General features: G+C 40.7%; 2 protein-coding genes across 2 annotated transcripts; one reads left to right on the top strand and one right to left on the bottom strand.

The window, feature by feature from the left end:
* The first annotated feature begins 8,980 nt into the window (after positions 1 to 8,980).
* si:ch1073-390k14.1 (deoxyribodipyrimidine photo-lyase) lies at positions 8,981 to 16,340 on the top strand. Its single transcript, XM_044124344.1, has 9 exons — positions 8,981 to 9,459; positions 10,905 to 11,556; positions 11,669 to 11,980; positions 12,070 to 12,242; positions 12,816 to 12,900; positions 12,997 to 13,229; positions 13,320 to 13,514; positions 13,877 to 14,102; positions 14,189 to 16,340. The coding sequence occupies exons 1-9, from the start codon at positions 9,238 to 9,240 to the stop codon at positions 14,731 to 14,733; spliced, it is 2,643 nt and encodes an 880-aa protein (XP_043980279.1). The 5' UTR covers positions 8,981 to 9,237; the 3' UTR covers positions 14,734 to 16,340.
* A 105-nt stretch (positions 16,341 to 16,445) lies between these two features.
* On the bottom strand, positions 16,446 to 19,017 carry LOC122835345 (glycine cleavage system H protein, mitochondrial-like). The gene is made up of 5 exons (XM_044124345.1): positions 18,825 to 19,017; positions 18,584 to 18,666; positions 18,444 to 18,507; positions 17,675 to 17,806; positions 16,446 to 16,987 (listed from the first exon to the last, which is right to left on the bottom strand). The coding sequence occupies exons 1-5, from the start codon at positions 18,973 to 18,975 to the stop codon at positions 16,890 to 16,892; spliced, it is 528 nt and encodes a 175-aa protein (XP_043980280.1). The 5' UTR covers positions 18,976 to 19,017; the 3' UTR covers positions 16,446 to 16,889.
* Positions 19,018 to 19,217: the final 200 nt, after the last annotated feature.

Here is a 19,217-nt window from a genome sequence, read left to right on the forward strand (position 1 = left end):
AGTGTGGAAGGCGTTTCGTGAATGGAGCCTTGACCTCTAGGGTCACTTCATTAATTACATCTCTGACATTCAGCCAGATGAGTTTCCTTTGTGACTAAATGATATGATGAATATTAACGACCTCGGATGAATTACATTGCTGCTCCTGCTGCTGCTGATGATGATAATGTGTTTTACGACTCTGGGAGAAAGGGGAGGAAAAATTGCATACTGCAGCACCTTTAGGACAAACTGATATTCATAAGAAACATTTCAAAGAGAACAGTGTAAGTCAGTGGATTTTATTATTCTGTTTTTTCTTGTGAAAAAACCCCAAAACTTTCCAAATGGTTGAAGCAGCAGCTCTGAACTGCTGCTTTTCTCTCAGTCACAAGTCAAATCCGAACTGGTATCTGCCTCATATTCTCTTGAAAGAGGGCTGTTCATTTAGCTGCTATACAGAAATGCAACAGTGGAAATTGTAACCATGAAGCATTTATGATCTGATTGTGGCTGCAAGGAGGGAAGACAAAACAGATACATGTGGAGAACAAAAGCAAAGTAAACACACAAGAGGGTTTTGAGATAGCTTCGTATTGGATGATAGCCATCTTAGAAAGTCATCGTGATAAAGTGATCCCCCACCATTTCTCCTTCTCCCTGTCCTCCCCTCTTAATCAAATGAGCACTGTGCAGCTGGTGGGGTTGCGGCAAAAAGGGGGTACAAGTGCATATGTGTGTATGGAGCGTAGGTGGAAGGTGGTGGGGGGGGGGGGCTTTGAGGGACGGCGTGAAATTATTGCCTGCTGGTGTATATGTGTCGCTGGGGGTAGTGGAATAGAGTAGGGGGTTGGGGATGGGGCTGAGGAAGGGGGGGTAATGTCATTGCCTGCTGGTGTATCTGTAGTGGGGGCTCATTTAGATTTAGATTGGTTATGTGAGGAGAGAGCTTGAAAGGCCAGCTCATGTTTATGCATGAATCCCAAAGCACGCTGCGGTGGTGGAGCCCCGACTTAAAGAGACAGAGCTCAAATGCAGACACACCTTCTGCTTCTGAGGATAAGCTTTCATTTGAAGCCATTGCACTATCAGATAGAATTTAATAAGCACCTAGTTGTAAGGTTGTTTGTGCCATTTTTTTTTCGATCCATGTTATTTTTTTGTACATATCTGTCCTTCTTTTGATTGAAACAAAATTCAAATTTAGCTTTAATAAAAGTCAGTGTCACCATTCACAGCCTAACTGCGTTGCAGACTGTCGCCCTGGTGTCTCCCACAGCTGATGCATAGCTTCCCACATTACACTCACTCATACCTCAATAGTAATCAGTAAATGTCTCTGCAGAAGAGTTTGTTCAGCACTTCATCAGGTATAAAGTGGTTTTTATTTAGAAATGTGGTCCCTATCCATCTTTTAAATGACTTTTTAATGGTCGTCACACCATCCCAATCAATCATGTTGTAGAGCTAGCCTGCAAGCGCAAATACACTAGTTATAATTCCTCCATTCTGCTTAAAAACTGACACTGCACCTTTGTAGAAATAATAAAAAAGGAATAGCAGTTTTTTATTATTATTTCTGCTTCTATTTTATTTATCTATTAGTTCTCTAAAAACTATTCTGGTTCTTCTCAAAAGTAGGAGAGGACAACTTACATATTTTTCTTGTGACCCACACTTTGCGACCCTTTTTCATGCCTCCCACTATGCTAAACCAGCCCCCCCATCACCCCACTGGCAGGCGGCCACAGAACTTTTCATGTATAATGAGATACAAATACACATCAGCAGGAGAGTGTCTATGCCACGCGTCTCTGTGTGAATATTACTCACACTTATTAGCTGGATTATGTTAATCTTTACACTCTTTGCTCACAGACAACAGACCCTCAGTGATATTGGAAATGGGGTGCGGGGTGGTCTTGCCTGTGAGTGTGTGTTGGGGTGTGTTTGTGACTGTATGTATGTGAGAGTGATTGCCATGTTGCCAAACTGATCTCCATTCAAAAAGGGCGGTCTAATTATATCACTTATGCAAATGAGGAATGCACACTGACATCCGCATACAAGCCAAACATGGACATCTTGGACAAAAAGAAACTGTGAGCTTAAGATGAATTTCCTCCATTGCGAATGCATATTCCCCATTTTGAACATACTTAACATTTCTTGTCCTTTTCTACTTCTATTTCACACCTGTAAACAAACCATTTTATACTCATGTACTCAAACCATGCAGCGTGAGTTTATTTCTCTTTGTAGTTAGACATTTTAATTATAAAATGCATAAGAATTCTCAAATTTACTGTATTACTTACATATTTATTTTCTGAAAAATAGTCTATTACACAATATTATGGCTTATCTTGATTGTGATTCCCATTTGGGCCACATCATTCTTCTATAATATTCTATACTCTGGTAGTTTTGACCATTTCAAAACCGACTTATTAGTTATGAAATAGAGTCATCTTCTGGGGGAAGTTTTACGTCAACAACACATCAGTGTGTACCTATATAGGAGGTGATTTTAACTCCCTTTGACAACCAATAAATATAATTTCTTTTCAACTCAAACTGTAGTAAAATAATAATATTTACTTATTTTTAAGAATATTTACCAGTAGGACCTTGAGTAAACCTCATTTGGTTTGATTAGTGGTCATAGTCTGTCATATTTGCTCAAATTCAACAGGGAACACTGGGGTGAGAACCACAGTAAACAGAAAAAGTGGTGTCACTATTATGTCACTCCATTTTAAAAATAACAAAACTATATGAGATAATGTGAAATATTAGTAGTTTTATGACCGTTTCTCATCATAATTTTACAAAATACTTTACAGCTTTAAAATGTATTACACAACATAATTTCCATGTATGAATTTGTTACAGAAATAAGACCTGGAGCCATTGACAAAACCAACAACCTGCTTGTATATTTTAATTACTGCAGTCACAATGACCATATTTCCCAGTAATAGACTATTAGTAGAGACTAGAAACGTAGTTTAAATCATCTGTTGTCAAACTAGTTACACAAATTGTCCACCTAGTGGTTCCAAATAGATGCATGGTTTATATAAAATGTCCAGGTGCAGACGGCTCTATTTCATACCTGAAAAATTCTTCTACCAAAAATACAACAGTAGGAAAACATGCAGGGAAATATGACAACATTGAACAAAGCGGCACACCCTCTCACTAAGCACTAAATGTCACAACCTTTCACAGCTTTTACATAATACACAGTATTTGCACTTTTGCATAGTCGACTGAAGGAGGCTGGTCAAGCTTCCAGAGGATTATAGCCCACTCTCATTGACTGTTATTGGAAAGTGTCCAAGTGCATATCCTCTGATTAGTCCTTTTTTCAGACTGATACATTGATAGTATCCCTGTTGGCATGATTGATTGAGCCTGACACATTTTAATTACGTTCAAATTAAATGAATCGGCTGGCAGACTATAAAACATTGCAGTTTAATAACGAGCCCGACTATTTTCCTTTTTTTCACCCCCTTCCTTCTTCCAATCCTATTTTGCTGGCCCGCACCAAATAACCTCTCTCCATTTAATGATATGCAAATGAATTTTCATGAACCCCATGATCCTATGCGATGATTAAACTGAGATGACATTAGCTGCCATGCTGCTGCCACTGTCAGTGTTTCTGTCTGCCTCCTTTTCTTTCCCCCTATCTCTACCATCTCTCTCCGTATCCAGCCAACTGGTGATATTAAGAGGTTCATTGTCATGATTCCCTTGAGAATTTTCTTTGTGAGAGATGACATTCTGAATATCCAGTGTTGTTTCAGGGAAGTTTTCCCCTTGCCAGCAGCTATGGAGCTTCATCGCATGAGGTGTTTGCTCTCAGACAACATGTGGTAGTAGCGCAAGCACTGAAGAAATCCATGTTAGAACGACACACAATTACTGCAACACAGAAACATGAGAATATCTTTTTTGTATGATTTCACATGTTTTCCATTTCCAGCTTTCCACTATCATCACTCCTTTTCAGTTTGTATCCAACTCCACCTCTGCTGTCGCTTATTGTACTCCATTTGCATAATGAAGCCCAGGCTTAATTAAGATCCCACTGGAGTCTGGAGCCAAGGATGAAGAAAAGATGGATCGAGGAAGAGTGGAGGGAGGTGGGGGCTGGGATCAAGGGTTCTTTGGCTTATCCGCACGTGTCCAAATAGGAGGCGCAATTTAAGGGGGGCGGGGGAGAGCGCTGACGAGCGATTACATCACTAATTATGATCGGCTGTTAGAATTAGTGTGTGGCTGTTAATTAGCTGCAGATGAGATGCCCAGACTGTTGCCCGCCCTTGATGACTCCAGCAGCACCCTCCCTGGATGGCAGTGGAGAAACACAGCTTGACACCCTGGAGATGATGCCAACACATCCCTTCCTTTTACACATATAGCAGTCAGAGGGGATTTCCCTTTAAGAACATGTGCAAGAGCAAGAAAGAGGCTCTTCATCATCTCTGTCCACCTACTCCCACTGTTCTTCGTTAAGCACAAATTCCTTCCACATCCCTTGCTTCTTTTGCTCATTATTTCTCTTCCTCTCTCAGGAAAAATGGTAGATTCACTTCTCTTCATTCCATGTAATGTCCAGCAACCTTTCCTTCAGTGCAGCAGCTGGCACAAGGTCGAGTTGGCATCAAGGCAATGGGCTTCTTGAGCCATGGACTCACAAAAGCTCCATTTGTGAGTGTAGTTGTACCACGTTGTTACTATTTTTGGGCTACAATTCTCCACCTGCTAGTATAGCTTTTGACAGCACCAGTAAATGCCTCGTGGTTTTTGTTTGGCGTGATGCCATTTATCTTTTTAGCCTTTCCCTTGAAGTAATGTTTTTGCCAAAAATATCCAAGGCATTTGAAATGTTCCGCTCAACATATGGATGTTTCTGTTTACAAATGCGCTGCCTTGGCAGAATGCCACCTTTCTTCCATTGCCCCGAAACCGTCAAAAGATGCCATCACAACCGCTGGCAACCGTTGCCCAGGCACTTCCTCTTGGCTTTGTCCGAGCAAACAGTCATTACAGGCAAATCCTCTGAGGTGAGTCCCTTTGTTTTTGACTGCAACAATTCTCCGCCATCTGCTTTAAGTGCTTCGGGTATGCCATGAGGACAAACTGGCACACTGCCCGCTGGCTGGCACGCTGTGGCTGGTAGAGAGACGGGACGAAAAGTCGAAATGATCATTGTATTTTCAGAATCCATCGTTCATTCAAAGCAGATGGTTACTTTTAAAGAGTCATTCATTTACATCTTCAGCATCCTTTTATGTCTTTGTCATTCATTCACATCTGAGTCATTCTCTGTAAGATGGTATCTCACTTACTTCAAAGCTCCGCTTTACCCAGGTCTTTTCCATATCGTCCTTTTCCCTGCCCGGTTTCCCGTTCATGATGCCCCACTCTGCCTGTGCCAAGGTGGCATCATAGAAGCACTGTGGAGGTCTGTTTCTCTTCGTCTTTCACTCTTATTCTCCTCGCCCCTTCGCCCATGCCCATGCCCGCCCCTGCTTCAGTCCTGACTGGATGGCACCGTGCCAACCTGCCACCGCCATCGCTCTCATTTGTAGTTCATTCTTCCATTGCCCTTCCCCCTATCTCTATATTTCCGTCCCACTTTTTTTCCGCTAATTTCATTTATTCACTTTTTAAATCATTAACTCTCTCAGTTTATTACATATCATCGCCCACACAGTCAACATCAATTCACTGAAATATTTGGAACTTTTTTTTTCCTCATAAGACCGACACAAATTGTCTGTCTTGGTTGTCATCTGGAGGACTATTTTAGCACCTGAAGGAATGATCTCGGTGGCTGCCCTGCAGGTAATTACAGCTGCGGTTACTTATTCCACAGAGACAAGAGAAGGACGACCAAAGCCCTGAGTTTGGAGAAAGCTGTGTTGTTTTAATTAACTTTTACCAACCCCCCTCTCTCGCCGTGCTTCATTTCACTTCTCTAAGAGCCCTGAGCAGGTTGTGCTTGTTCTCACCATACAGCATTATGATTGATGCGATTATCAGTAAAATTGATTGTGTACCATTGACCTCACCCACTTTACGGAGATGACCTACGATCCTTTGTTTTTCCTCTTTTTCCCCCCCACTCTTTAAATTCTGTTGTGTCAAACAAAAGCTGCCAGTGGTGGTGAAGCTATTAAGCAAATACTCTCATTATAACACAAAACATAATGAATATGTAAATGATGTGTGTAATTTATGCATGAAGGGAGACACTTCTGCTTTTTTCTAGCCGCCATTGTATTCCCCCATTTATATCCACTTTTCCTTAAAAATTCACACTCACGCCAATATTCTTTTTTTCTTTAGACCACATCCTGAGCGTAAATCCATGGGGAACCTCTGGAGGTTTTAGTCTGTTTTTAACACATTTTTCATTGCTTTTAACTATGGTGTGCAGTTTCTAATAGCTTTTCTGACTCAACCCATTTTTCTCTATTTCCCTCTTTTAGCTCACAATCTATCCTCTCCAAAAACAAACATTTGGAGTAATGCATAAAAGCAACGACTTTGTGTTTATACAAGGTTACCTTTTCCTTGGAATATTAATGTTTGAAATGAACAAAGTAACAAAATTGTGTTATTACTCACATCTGCATTTGAATATGTCTTTCATTTGCCCTCATGTGACTGCATGTGTTGATCTTATTGTGTGGTCCAAACTGTGTGGCATGTCCTGATAGACAGAGAGTAGCCTGCTCCTGTCTAGGATAAACACCTATAATACTCCAGCTCCCCTGGCAATCACCATAGCAACAAACCACGGTACTCACGTGAGTTGCATAATAAGATGTTCCCCAAGACCACGGACCATAAAGCAGAGGCAAACTAGACACCTGCAGCGATGGATGTGCAATAGAAAATACCCAATTCGAAACTATAAGCCAAATTCAATGTAGATCCGACTACTTATCAATAATCTCGAGACGCCTTGTGCGTTTTTTTCCGTCTCTCCAGTTCTAACAGGTGCTGATGAGCTGCAGTCAATGATTGTAATGAGCTATCGATCACCGTGGGAAAACAGAGGGACAGAGAGGGGTGAGGGAGGCAGGGGAAACAAGAGGACATACAGAAAGGCTGCAAGAATAAAAAAGAAAAACTGTTAAAGCTCCCCCAGATCGAATACCAATACTTTCTTCAATCAAGCCCACGTATGTTTTTGTTGTATTTTAAAATGGAAATTATGGGACAGTGCTTTCTTTGAAGAACAGATGAGGGAGACTCAGAGCAGCTTCTGCACTTGCTGATTTAAAGATGACCATGCAGACATGCTTGTCATGATCGACTCCAGATGCCAGTGAATGGCACTGACGCAGTATCTCTATTTTCCTCTTCTTTTCTTATGTGTGTATGCGGTGTGCATAGAGTGGAAGGCAGACAGCTTTAGGGGAGGGGGAGGTGCGTTTGCGTGTGTCTGTGTGAGCGTGAGTCGTGTGTGTGTCGGCTGGCGTTTCAGATAATGAAATGCAGCAGGGAACAAAGAGCTGGGGGCCCCTATTCTCTGTGCTGCAGCTTCATTTTCACTCCTGTCAGTCTATGATTCTTCCATAGCTTCTTTCTTGTGTACATGCAAGAGTGTGTGTGTTTATTTTTATATGAGCTGCTTGTGTTGTGTACCTGTGTGTCCCGCCACCCTCCTCTTCCTGTTAGCATTCTGCATGGCAGATTCCCCTAATGTAATAACTGTGTCTGCATGTCTAATTTACAGCAGGAGAGAGTAAATAGCCTGTGGTTAATTACAGTACGTGTGTGAGTGTGTGTGTGTATACACATGTGTGTGTGTGTGTCGACATGCGCGTGGGTGTGTCAGGATGATTTATGAGTTGCAAATAGCTACACCACTGCCCCGTTTCTCCTCACTTAGTTTTTAATCTGTCTTTCCATTAATTTTCCTGGAGATGTTATTATGGTTTTATAACGCTGTGCACAAGGATGCACGTTTGAATGCCCGTGTTTGTTAATGAGACAGAGGTGAGGACATTTTGTGTGTATCCAGCCTTACCTGAGGTTGCACTTCTTACATTTTGTTTCCTGCTGTCCATTCGCCTTTTCCTCTCCTCTGGTGCTTCATTCACTCTCTTCATTGAGAGTCGCAACGAACACAGATCTTTATTGACAGTACACGGTGGTACATGGAAACAGCAGGTCAATCCGTTTAGCCCAAGGGCCGATACACCAATTCACCAATTTGTCAGTGTTAGTTTGAGGGAGAAAAGCAGCTAATCTCTCCTCTCTGCTCTCTATTGATCACACACTTAGACTCCACTTCTCTGTCTAAACACTATTGATTCTCCCTCTCTCTCAATCTTTTTCCCTTCTTCCTCTCTTTCTGGGTTGCCTTCCTCACATACCAGAGCTCTTGTCACTGCTCTTCACTTGGAAGTTAGAAAAAAAAGGCCCTTGGTGCTGAAGTCTACAGTCACATTTTTGATACTGCTTCTAATCTTCTTTATTTTGCAAGTTGGTCCACAAGTCTGGCAAAGCACCACCCCCTGCTGCTTGTGTTCAAAATTTGTGCGTTGTCTCATTAGAAAAATCAATTACTTAGCGACCCTTAAACAGCAGGGATTGGAGACCATGATTAAAAATTCACTGCTGGGTACACTGTCTCCTGGCTTTGTTTTTTTTTTTCTTTTTTGTGTTTCTTGCTTTCTCATCACAGCGTGCATAGCGAAAAAGGAACAAACCCTTGTCGAGATTAAAGCTTTGTGAAAATAATAATAAAGGACATGATTTCACAGCAACATTACATCTATCAACACTGTGATTATGTTCAGACTTCTGGAGCTCCCAGATGAACTTTCTGCCTAATTTGTTCAAATCAAGAATACCTTATAACTGAAGCAGAGGAAGCCTCGAGCATGCTGCAGATAATGATTTTTCTAAATTATAAATTCATCTATGCGGCTCTACCTTATGCCAAATGAATGAAATGTAAACAAGGAGTTCCTTCTGTTACTCACATGGCGAAGCAGTTTCAATCGTCCTTTTTGTCTGCTTTTCGTTACGTTTTTGCTCCCTCTACTGGTAGCGTCAACTTATTACACAGATTATAAAACACACACACATGGCTTTTGTAACTACTAGTCAGCTGGTGTTTGGTAACGAGTACTGGTGGCAGAGAACGTAATGTTCGCCAGTTACATTTGACTTTAGCACACTTTTACTTGTACTATACAGTCACTTTTCACATTTAAGATGCCTCACTCATCCGCCGGTGACCAAGCTGCGGTGAGACAGATGTTAAGGGAGGTGCTGGTGGGTCGAGAAGATCCGGAGGGCTTCTTCGCGATGTGTGTGTCCATCCTGGGGCACCAAGAGACGCGTTCGCAGTTTCTGTCCATCATCAAGCCACTGTCCACTGCCAACATCCGGCTGCACTCTGTCCTCAGTTCCATCTACCAGGAATACTTCTCAAAGGTCAGTGACAAAAAAAACACTACATTAAAAAAAGTGTGTGTCCACTTTTTAAATGGAAGAAACTAATGGGTTATAACGTGGGTTTAAAAAGCAGCAACATTAAAACGAACAGTTACTCAAAAGGCACATAGTTAAATGGGCTGCAGTAATAATTTAATACCTTTAACCTCAGAGAAAAATAACAACAAGCAAGTTTAAAGCTTTCCAACTATAGTTTGCAAATTTACAACTAACATCAATTTGTTTTGTTAGTTTTGATCTTTTTTTATTGACTTTGTTTCATAATTATTGCTATTCTTGCTAGCTATAAAAAAGTTACCACTAATTGAGGCTCGTCAATTACATCTGTAGCTACAATACATTTTTTTCAAGTATTATTTCAAAACAAAGGAGTGAATAATTGTAAAGTGTAAAATGTGAGTTTTACGTTATTTTAAACTTTTAATGTTTTTGCTTTTTCCTGTTTGCATGTTTCATTAAAAAATATATATAAAAAGTGTGGCATGTCTTTGTATTCAGTCCTAATCAGTAAGTATGCTGTAGAACCTGTTTGATGGTATGTACCTATCAAAAGGTTAATTCATATTCTCCCATGAGCTGTATCTCATCATAAACAGCATCACACAGCTTACTTATTTTTGTGTGTAACTAAATGAGTGTATTGTGAAACTTTTTCATGACTTAATTTGTCAGCAAATTAAGTCATGTTTTAGCAGCTATAGTCAGTTTTTCTTAAAGTTTTTTGTGGAAAACTGTTTTTCTGACGACTGCGATCACTCTAAGCATTTGTTGGATTTGACAGTACAATGGTCTGGGTCAGAGGTTTCCAACTACAGTCCTCAAGAGCTACTGCTATGCAGCTTTTAGATACATCCCTGCTCCAGCACATCTAAATCAAATGATTGTGTCGTTACCGGGCCTCTGCTGAACGTGATGGCATGCTGAAGAGGTAATTCAACCATTTGATTGAGCAGAGTTGTATGTAAAAGTTGCGAGCAGTATCTCTTGAGGGTTGGAGATGGAGACCCCTGTCTGGGTTGAATTTGGAACATGCCTACATGAAAACCTGTTTGTGCTAAAATTGTTACTTTTAGTTTGCTCAGTTAAGGTATTTAGGACACTGTACCTTAGAGACTTCGAGGCTGAAAGTCTCCAAATTTGGGCCTTAATGGCTGATATCATTCTTGATCAACACACCTGATTAATGATTGGCTCATACCAGGCCTCTGGATAACTTGGTATTTCAGTCACTTGAATTAACTGTGTCGGAACCATAAAACATCTACAACATATATACCAGTGTCCCTTAATGATTGGAGTCAAACACTTGTGATATAGTCCTTCAAAAAGAAAAAATAGTTGTTTGTGCATAGTTGTTTATGCAAATATATTTGAAATCTTTTTGTTTTCATTAAAAACCCACACTTTTTTTATTTTTTTTCTAGACGGAGGATGATGAGCTGGAGCTTGCTCTGGCTCTCTCTCTTCTGGAAATGAAGGATCAGCAGATATCTACCCCCAACCAATTGCCCCCTCACCCTGGAGTCGGAGGCAATGCAAGCAGTGTTCTACGCAATTCAAACGCAAAATCTCAAGAAAATGGTTGCACCCAACAAGAAGATGTACCTGGCAGAGAAAAGAGTGCCTTTGTGGCACAGTCAATGTCCGGTAGTAAGGAAAACTTCCAAGAGAATCAAACTTATAAAAGTACATATGCTGAAGTTGTTGATAACAAATCACATGGAACAAGCCAGCCTCTTTACGTTTCAGATTCCTCTACCTCATTTTCTATGCCAAACACAGCATCTGTAAGTGGCCAAGTTATGAAGGAGGGAGTTTTGAATCTATCAAAGAAACCGAGATGTTCTAAAAATAGGCGGCAACGGCGAAAAGCAGCTGCCCAGCAGATTGTAGGTTTAACCCGTTCTCCATCAGCGCCACCACCTGTTTTACTTTGGTTCAGGAGAGACCTTAGACTCTGTGATAACCCTGCTCTTATCAGATGTCTTGAGCTGGGTGCACCTGCCATTCCTGTCTTTATTTGGAGTCCTGAGGAGGAGGAGGGTTCAGGGGTCACCCTTGCTATGGGGGGAGCTTGTAAGTTGCCCTAAGACTCAGATATTTTGATTGTGAAGCTTTCACACAGCTGAAAGTTGATACAATCTTAACCTCTAATGTATTCACTAACTAAATGTCCTTTATGTAACAGGCAAATATTGGCTTCATCAGGCTTTGTCTTGCTTTTGTGCATCCCTGGAGCGGATTGGCAGTCATCTCATCTTTCTCAAAGCCAGTGGAGAAGGGAACGAAGACGGATCTTCTCTACATACCCTGAAAACATTAATAAAGGAGACCGGGGCACAAACTGTGATGGCTAATGCTTTGTACGAACCATGGCTGAAGGAGAGGGATGATGTGGTCTTCTCAGCCCTGCAAAAAGAAGGCGTTGAATGTAAAATGTTCCACTCGTACTGTCTCAGAGATCCGTTTTCTGTCAGCACAGAGGGCGTGGGGCTCAGAGGTTGGTACTGACAAAATTCACTTTATATTAAAGCTAAAATGAAATGTGAACATTTTGATCACGTTGTACTTTTTTTCTCTTTGATGTAGGCATAGGTTCAGTGTCTCATTTCATGAACTGCTGCAGACAAAACCCAGGAGCTTCTATCGGTGTTCCTCTGGACCCACCAGTGTCTCTTCCTTCACCTACCTGCTGGCCTCAAGGTGTCCCATTGGACATGCTTGGCCTTGCACGCATGCCACGCAGGAAGGACGGCACAATTGTGAGTAAAGAAGCTAAATAACTCGTTAACAATTCAAAAATTAAAAAGCCTCTTTGCTGCTTCCTTGCCCTGTCTCTCCTTTTAGCTGGAACTTATGTCTTGGTAGCTTTACAAATGAGCCACAGTGCTTACATTTTCAGATGACAAATTGAACCGGTGAGATTTTCAAAGGTTGGCACTTTTTAAAATACTGAGCTGTCCTTCAAATCTGCATTGGTTTTTATAATGCTGTTTGTACACTAATGTATTCCAACAAACCTCTGAAACTTTATCAAACAGCTATGATGATATTAAAATACACAGAGGACAACTTTCCTGATTTAGTGACTTCAGAAGGCAATTGGTTATGCTAGATTTTAACTGAAGGTTTTATAGCAAAGCGGGACTAAACACAGATAAGCATCACAGTTTTAGATTTTATTTAGTTATTTTTGAAAAAAATGGAGAAGCCTGCTCCATCTTCCTGCTAATTGAAAAACCATACCACTTAGTGTTGGGTTTATCACCTAATATGCTAATGAAATTGAGGTTTGCAGTTGGATTGTGATGGTGTTGTCTTATTTTTGTCTACAGATTGACTGGGCTGAAAACATTCGCAAGTCCTGGGACTTTAGTGAAGATGGAGCACATGCCCGACTGGAGGCTTTTCTTCATGATGGTGAAGCATCTCTGTGTCTATTAAACGTAAATTGTGTTGCAGTTTTACTTGGAAAGCTATTAAATGGTTGCGTATGTTTATTACTTCTATTTCTAGGTGTGTATAGATATGAAAAGGAGTCAGGCAGGGCAGATGCTCCGAACACCAGCTGTCTGTCTCCCTACCTGCACTTCGGTCAGCTCAGTCCACGCTGGCTTCTATGGGATGCCAAAGGAGCCAGGTGTCGACCCCCAAAGTTCCAACGGAAGCTGGCCTGGAGGGATTTGGCTTACTGGCAGCTAACACTGTTTCCTGATCTGCCCTGGGAATCACTCAGACCTCCGTACAAGGTTAAGATACACTGTTATATCAGCACATTATCAATGTATATAATTCTTTGTATTAATTACAAGGAATTATTAATTTTCTGTTACTTGCAGGCTTTACGTTGGAGCACTGATTGCCGGCATCTAAAGGCTTGGCAGAAAGGTAAAACCGGCTACCCTCTGGTTGACGCAGCCATGAGGCAGCTGTGGCTGACAGGCTGGATGAACAACTACATGCGACATGTAGTGGCATCTTTTCTCATTGCGTATCTCCATCTGCCTTGGCAAGAGGGCTATCGCTGGTTCCAGGTAAGAATCTTGCAGATACAAAAATGTTTTCTTATGTTGGAAAGTTGGCCCACCAACCTGGGGTTTAAGGTCTGGTGGGAAGACGCTCCAAAAACCGAGGAATAAAATAACACGGCAGTTGCATATTTTAGCTCTGAGGAATGAAGTATCCACTCCAGTGAGTTGAACAAAGCAACAAAATATTGCTGTTCATTCACCAGAGGTGGCTGATGATGATGCTAATGCTGTAGTGATAATGTGTATCTGATTTGTAGCTTACAACTTTGTAAGGGCCATTTCATTGGTTTGTCATAAACTTTAGCTGCATTTGATCAGCCTACCTAAAACTTACTGAACTGCATCAAGTATTTATTCGTGTTTAGGACACCCTCGTGGATGCAGATGTTGCTATCGATGCTATGATGTGGCAGAACGGTGGTATGTGTGGCCTGGATCACTGGAACTTCGTGATGCATCCAGTTGATGCAGCAATGACCTGTGACCCGTACGGCAGCTACGTCAGGAAATGGTGTCCTGAGCTTGCAGATTTGCCAGACGAGCTCATACACAAACCCTGGAAATGTCCCGCATCCATGCTGCGGCGAGCAGGTGAGAAATTCATCAAATGTTTTCAGGTTCAACAACTTCTGATTCAGGGGCCCTAACTCACTTTCATATTTTCTATTGCCTCTTAGGTGTGGTGTTTGGCCAGACATATCCGGAACGAATAGTTATCAATCTAGAGGAGCAGAGGAGCAAATCTCTACAGGATGTAGCTCTGGTGCGCAAGCAGTTTCAACAGTATGTTGACAAGCGCTCAGGCTGTGATTTGGTGCCTTTGCCCAAACGCCTTGTGTCTGAGGCTCTAGGTGTGTCTCACTGGGACGGGGCTGTGGTGACTGAGGGAAAACAGTTCCTGCTGCCTGTCATCACCCGCATGGAATTCAAACACCAGCTGGAAGACCCGGACGCAGATGCTGCCTCAAACCCTTACAACGCTGTCCTGAAAGGATATGTGAGCCGCAAGAGGGACGAGACCATAGCGTTCCTAAATGAGACAGACTTTACAGCTAGTGTGATGTACGAGGGAGCACGCAGACAGGAGAGACTAGAGAGGGATTACCGCAGAATGGAGGGGCTCCCTCCAGCTCCATCAAACCGCAGAAGGGCCAGAAGGACTCCAACAGCCAAGGACAAGTTCTCTGTTGTACCCGGTGGCGCCATCGCTTCAAGGAACTGAACCAGAGAAGAAACTTGCAATACTTCAAGGATCAAAGTTACCAAATTATAATGTTTAAAAAGTGCAAGTTAAGAAATTTGCTTGTCTTGGTTGGGTTTTAAAACTTTGCTGGTGTATTTTTTTAAAGTGAACAGCTGTCTCCACAAGCAGCTTCCATCCCTCTACATGCACACTACAATGTTGGTTGAAACAGCAGAAAAAGTTTTCAAATTTTCTACATTATAACCACAATGTACTGCTTTGGGATTTTATATCACACATCAGTACAATGTAGTGCACAACTATGAAGTTGAAGGAAACTGATGCATTTGGAAATTTAATCTCATTCTTCTTTGCAAAGTAGTTACAATGAAGAGAATCTGTGACAAATTTTCTGAGGACCAATTTTCAAGTTGCCACAGATTCTTAGCTGGATTTAGGTTTAAACTTTAACGGGGCCATTCAGACATGTTTATGTTTTGATTTGATCCATTCCTCGGCATCTTTTGCTGGTTTTAGGGTTGTTATTGTAAATCTCCAGATATTTTTGGCTTCCCATAGCTTTTCTTCCTGGAAAACAGTGATTGCTTTAGGCTCCATTCACTTTCCCATCAACTCTAATCACTTTCCCTATTCCTGCATCCACAAAATGAAGCTGCCACCACCATCCATCATGAGGACGGAATGTTCAGGGTGATGTGCAATATTAAGTTTCAGCTATGCATAATGTACATATTGGCCAGAAAGTCCAGTTTCTGTGTCATCCTCTTCCACCTGGTGTCTATACTTTGTCTCACCACTCTTCTACAAATGTTGTATCTTTGGAATGTACAACCATTTTCCCATCTGACTTATGGATCTCTGCTGCTCCATTAAAGTTAATAAGAGCCTCTTTGTTGCTTCCCTGTTTAATACTGCTCTTACCTGGCCAGTCAGTTCAGGGGGATGGAGATGTCTTGATAGGTTTGATGGTGTGCCAGAGTGTGAACAATGCTCTATAAAATATTCAAATCTGCCACATTGTCCTTAAGCGTTCCAATTTGATCTTTGTCTTCATGATGCTGTAATTTCTCTAACAATCCTCTGAGACCTTCTCAGAACAACTATATTTATACCAAGATTGAACACAGATGGACTCTATTTAGCATTTACACAACTATTGAAGGCACATTGAATTTCATCTGGAAACACCCAAAAAAAAAAAAAAAAAAAAAAAAAATTAATGTGCATCATTTCTCTTTTATTCTATAAAAACCTGTTTTGTGTGGATTCTTCACATAAAAATATGGTAGAATGTTGAGAACTTGTTTCCTACCTCCATTGGTGGAAAAGCTGCATTTTTTTCACAAAGCTATTATGTAAAATCACATAATATAACCTGCTACTATAGTCCCGGTTAACCAAAACTTTAACTTCCTAAAGTGGCGTTAAAGCCTGAACAGTTCATTCTGTTGTCAAATCAATTATTAAAGTCAAAGCTGCCTTGTGTTTCTCCACCCGTCATCTGCTGTCAGGGCCTGCTGGTTGCCTTTGGTCTAGTTTGAGGTGGTTATCATTTTCCTGTCTTGTTGCATTTTGGATTAAGTATTTTGAATGCGTCTTATATGATGCTGGAAGCTGGATGTTTCTTTGTATGACTTGGTGCAGCCACAACAACCAAAGATGCACAAACTGTAAACCGATTTTGTTTTTAATATACCATCTGAAAGTTCGGAAATAAAACTCACACAAACTGAACATGTAAGGAAATGTTTATTTTTCTATTACACGGGTTCCATATCCACAGTGCTCACAAACCAAATTAATACCTTAAAGATCAAAGTGCTTTTTAAGTCTACGTATACAAAGGCTGAATTTCAGGTTTGACTGAAATGCTTGGAAGCCTTTTTTAATGACTTGATTTCTTTTCGTCGGCTTAAAGATTGTGTAGCTGTACGAAGTCAGAATTTTTAGTCAGTGCAGACTCAGAGATCCCCTAAAGTCAGTCGTTTTCAGTAGGTAAAGACTTTCTAAAGTTCCCATTTCTACAGCCCAGGCAGATCACCAGTACAGAGCTGTAAACCTTTGCTGCTGGATGCTAAGCATTGTGATGGAACCGAGAGGCACATCAAATGCTCCTCCCTGCCAGTAGTGATGGAAATAAAGCAGGAGCATAATAACCGTTAAGCAACCTAAAGTTAGTCCTCGATGGAATGGATGTATCTCTCATATGCTGCCTCGTCCATTAGAGCGTCAAGCTCAGCGGGTTTTGCAATCGTCATCTTCATCAGCCAACCTAAAGGAAATCAATGCAAGATGTGATTTAACAATGAACAAGCTGCAATGGGTTTGCTTTTTGAGACACGAGTTAAAAATATGTCTTCCATATGAAAAACAGTAAAGTTCTTAAAATATATTTCAAGAAATTAAGAAACCCAAGAGATTTGTTTTAGTTGGCATCACATTTTAAAAATTAGAATTTAGAGCAAACTACACAGCATTGTTCTTATGTCAAACTGGCTTCATTCAGGCTTTTTTGGGACTAAAAAAAAGGAAAGTTTTTATTATTGTTAGTAAAATGATGTACTTGTACAATGCTGCCATCTATTGTCCAACAAAAGAATCATGTGGCCTTGAGAAATACAATATTTATTAAAAGCAACATTTGCTTTCTTGATATATTTGTTTTTTTTTCTTTACCTGAACACATACAGCAGTATTACCTAAAGCTAAACTGTCAGGCTTGTGTTTCAGAAAGCACATTCATCTGTTCAGTTGAGCTATACTTTAACTAAATGCTCCAGTGTTATGGATTGGCATGTTTCACATCAACAGCCGAGTAGCAATTTAGGAATTACAAAAATTAAGAAGAAACGGTGCAACTCAACACACTTTTTCATTGAACACAAGAACTATCTACTTTTTACAGAGCTGAATGAGTCAGATAGACAGACGTGCAGTGTTAGTTTGTGAGCATACTCACCATCTTTATAGCAGGATTTGTTGACCAAACTGGGGTTGTCTGCCAGTAGTGTGTTGACCTCTACAACTTCTCCAGTCAAGGGTGAATAAAGTTCACTTGCTGCCTTGACACTTTCCAGAGCTCCAAACTCATCTGAGAAAATATAGACATAAATGGTTAGTCTTTTTAGAGTTATTATTTCCATATCTTAGCTGTAGGGAAATCCCTATCCAGTAGCCTGTTTTGTGTACCATATGCTAATGCATAGCACAAATAAAATGGTCTTACTCTCTTAAATTTAAACAAAGCTGTTTAAAGAAACGGATCATGAATATAAATGCAAATCAATAATTTTAAATAAAGTTTAACTTTGTTTTCTATTCTGAATTATTTGAACAGTAAATGATTTAAAAAGATAAATGGTTCTACTTAAAAGGTATTTCTGAGTTTATTTAAGTTATACATACATTTATGATTTATTCATTAAACTGGGCCAAGTAAGCCCATTGATAAATTCAAAAGCAATATGTCAAGTTTAGATAATTGACATATCTAAACTAAAATGACTCTTTCAGTATGATAAACATGACTGGTAGCAACCAGTCATTTTAACCATTTACAAGAAAGTTCTTCCTGTAACAGAAGATTATAATTTTTCTGGCATTTAGCTGGTGTTTCCTATGAAGCAGAAATATGTGATGTTTTTTTTTTTGTTTTTTTTTTAAAATCACTGCTAAAACTATCCAGTGTTTGCAACTGGGTTCACAAAACCATGTAGAAAACTTCGTACCCTGCTGGGCAAGCTGTGTTCCCACCTCTGGTAGTCCACAGTAGACTACATCTCCCAAAGCCTCCTGCAAGTGATCGACAAAACGGTCAAAGATCACTGAAATAATTGCCTTCAGGGCATGTGGGAGATTGGAAACTTACTTGTGCAAAGTTGCTGATGCCGACTGTACCTGTTCCGTTATCTTCTACTCGAATCCATTCGTGTTTGTCTGTGAATTTAAGTGCTGTAAGACAAAACAACAGACTCTGTAGCCTTTGGTGCATGTGATAACCACACATGTAGCAGAGCTGACATTCTACCATGTCCTTTCCCCCTCCTGTTGGTGCTGCTATGTAGACTGTGGGCTAACGTGCTAGTCTAAACAAATCCAGGGACAAATACCTGCTGATAATCGGCTTGAAGAAGCTAGTGTTCTCCCATTATAAGCTGTAGGTGCCAGTCTCAGAGGAGAGAGCAGCGGTGAACGGGTAAGTAAAGGCCAAACTGTGGAAAAGTTGGAAGAAAATGAGCGGAACAAAGCACAGGCGGCCATCTCTGCCGCTATCTGATGAGCGAGGGACTCCACTTACTCTGCGGTGTTTTAAGAGATGTCAAAGGCGCTTTGCTGCCATCAACTGGCCATGGTTGAGGTACAAGTAAACATTTTTTTAAAGCAGTGCTAAGATTTCTTTATGGTATCTAATCTAAAATACCTAAAGTAGATAATTGTGTTTTTGTTGATACCATATTAAATGCTGACATATATCTGCATTTACATGTGTAAATGTTACCTTG

Source organism: Gambusia affinis, linkage group LG08, assembly GCF_019740435.1.
Source record: "Gambusia affinis linkage group LG08, SWU_Gaff_1.0, whole genome shotgun sequence".
Taxonomy (NCBI): domain Eukaryota; kingdom Metazoa; phylum Chordata; class Actinopteri; order Cyprinodontiformes; family Poeciliidae; genus Gambusia; species Gambusia affinis.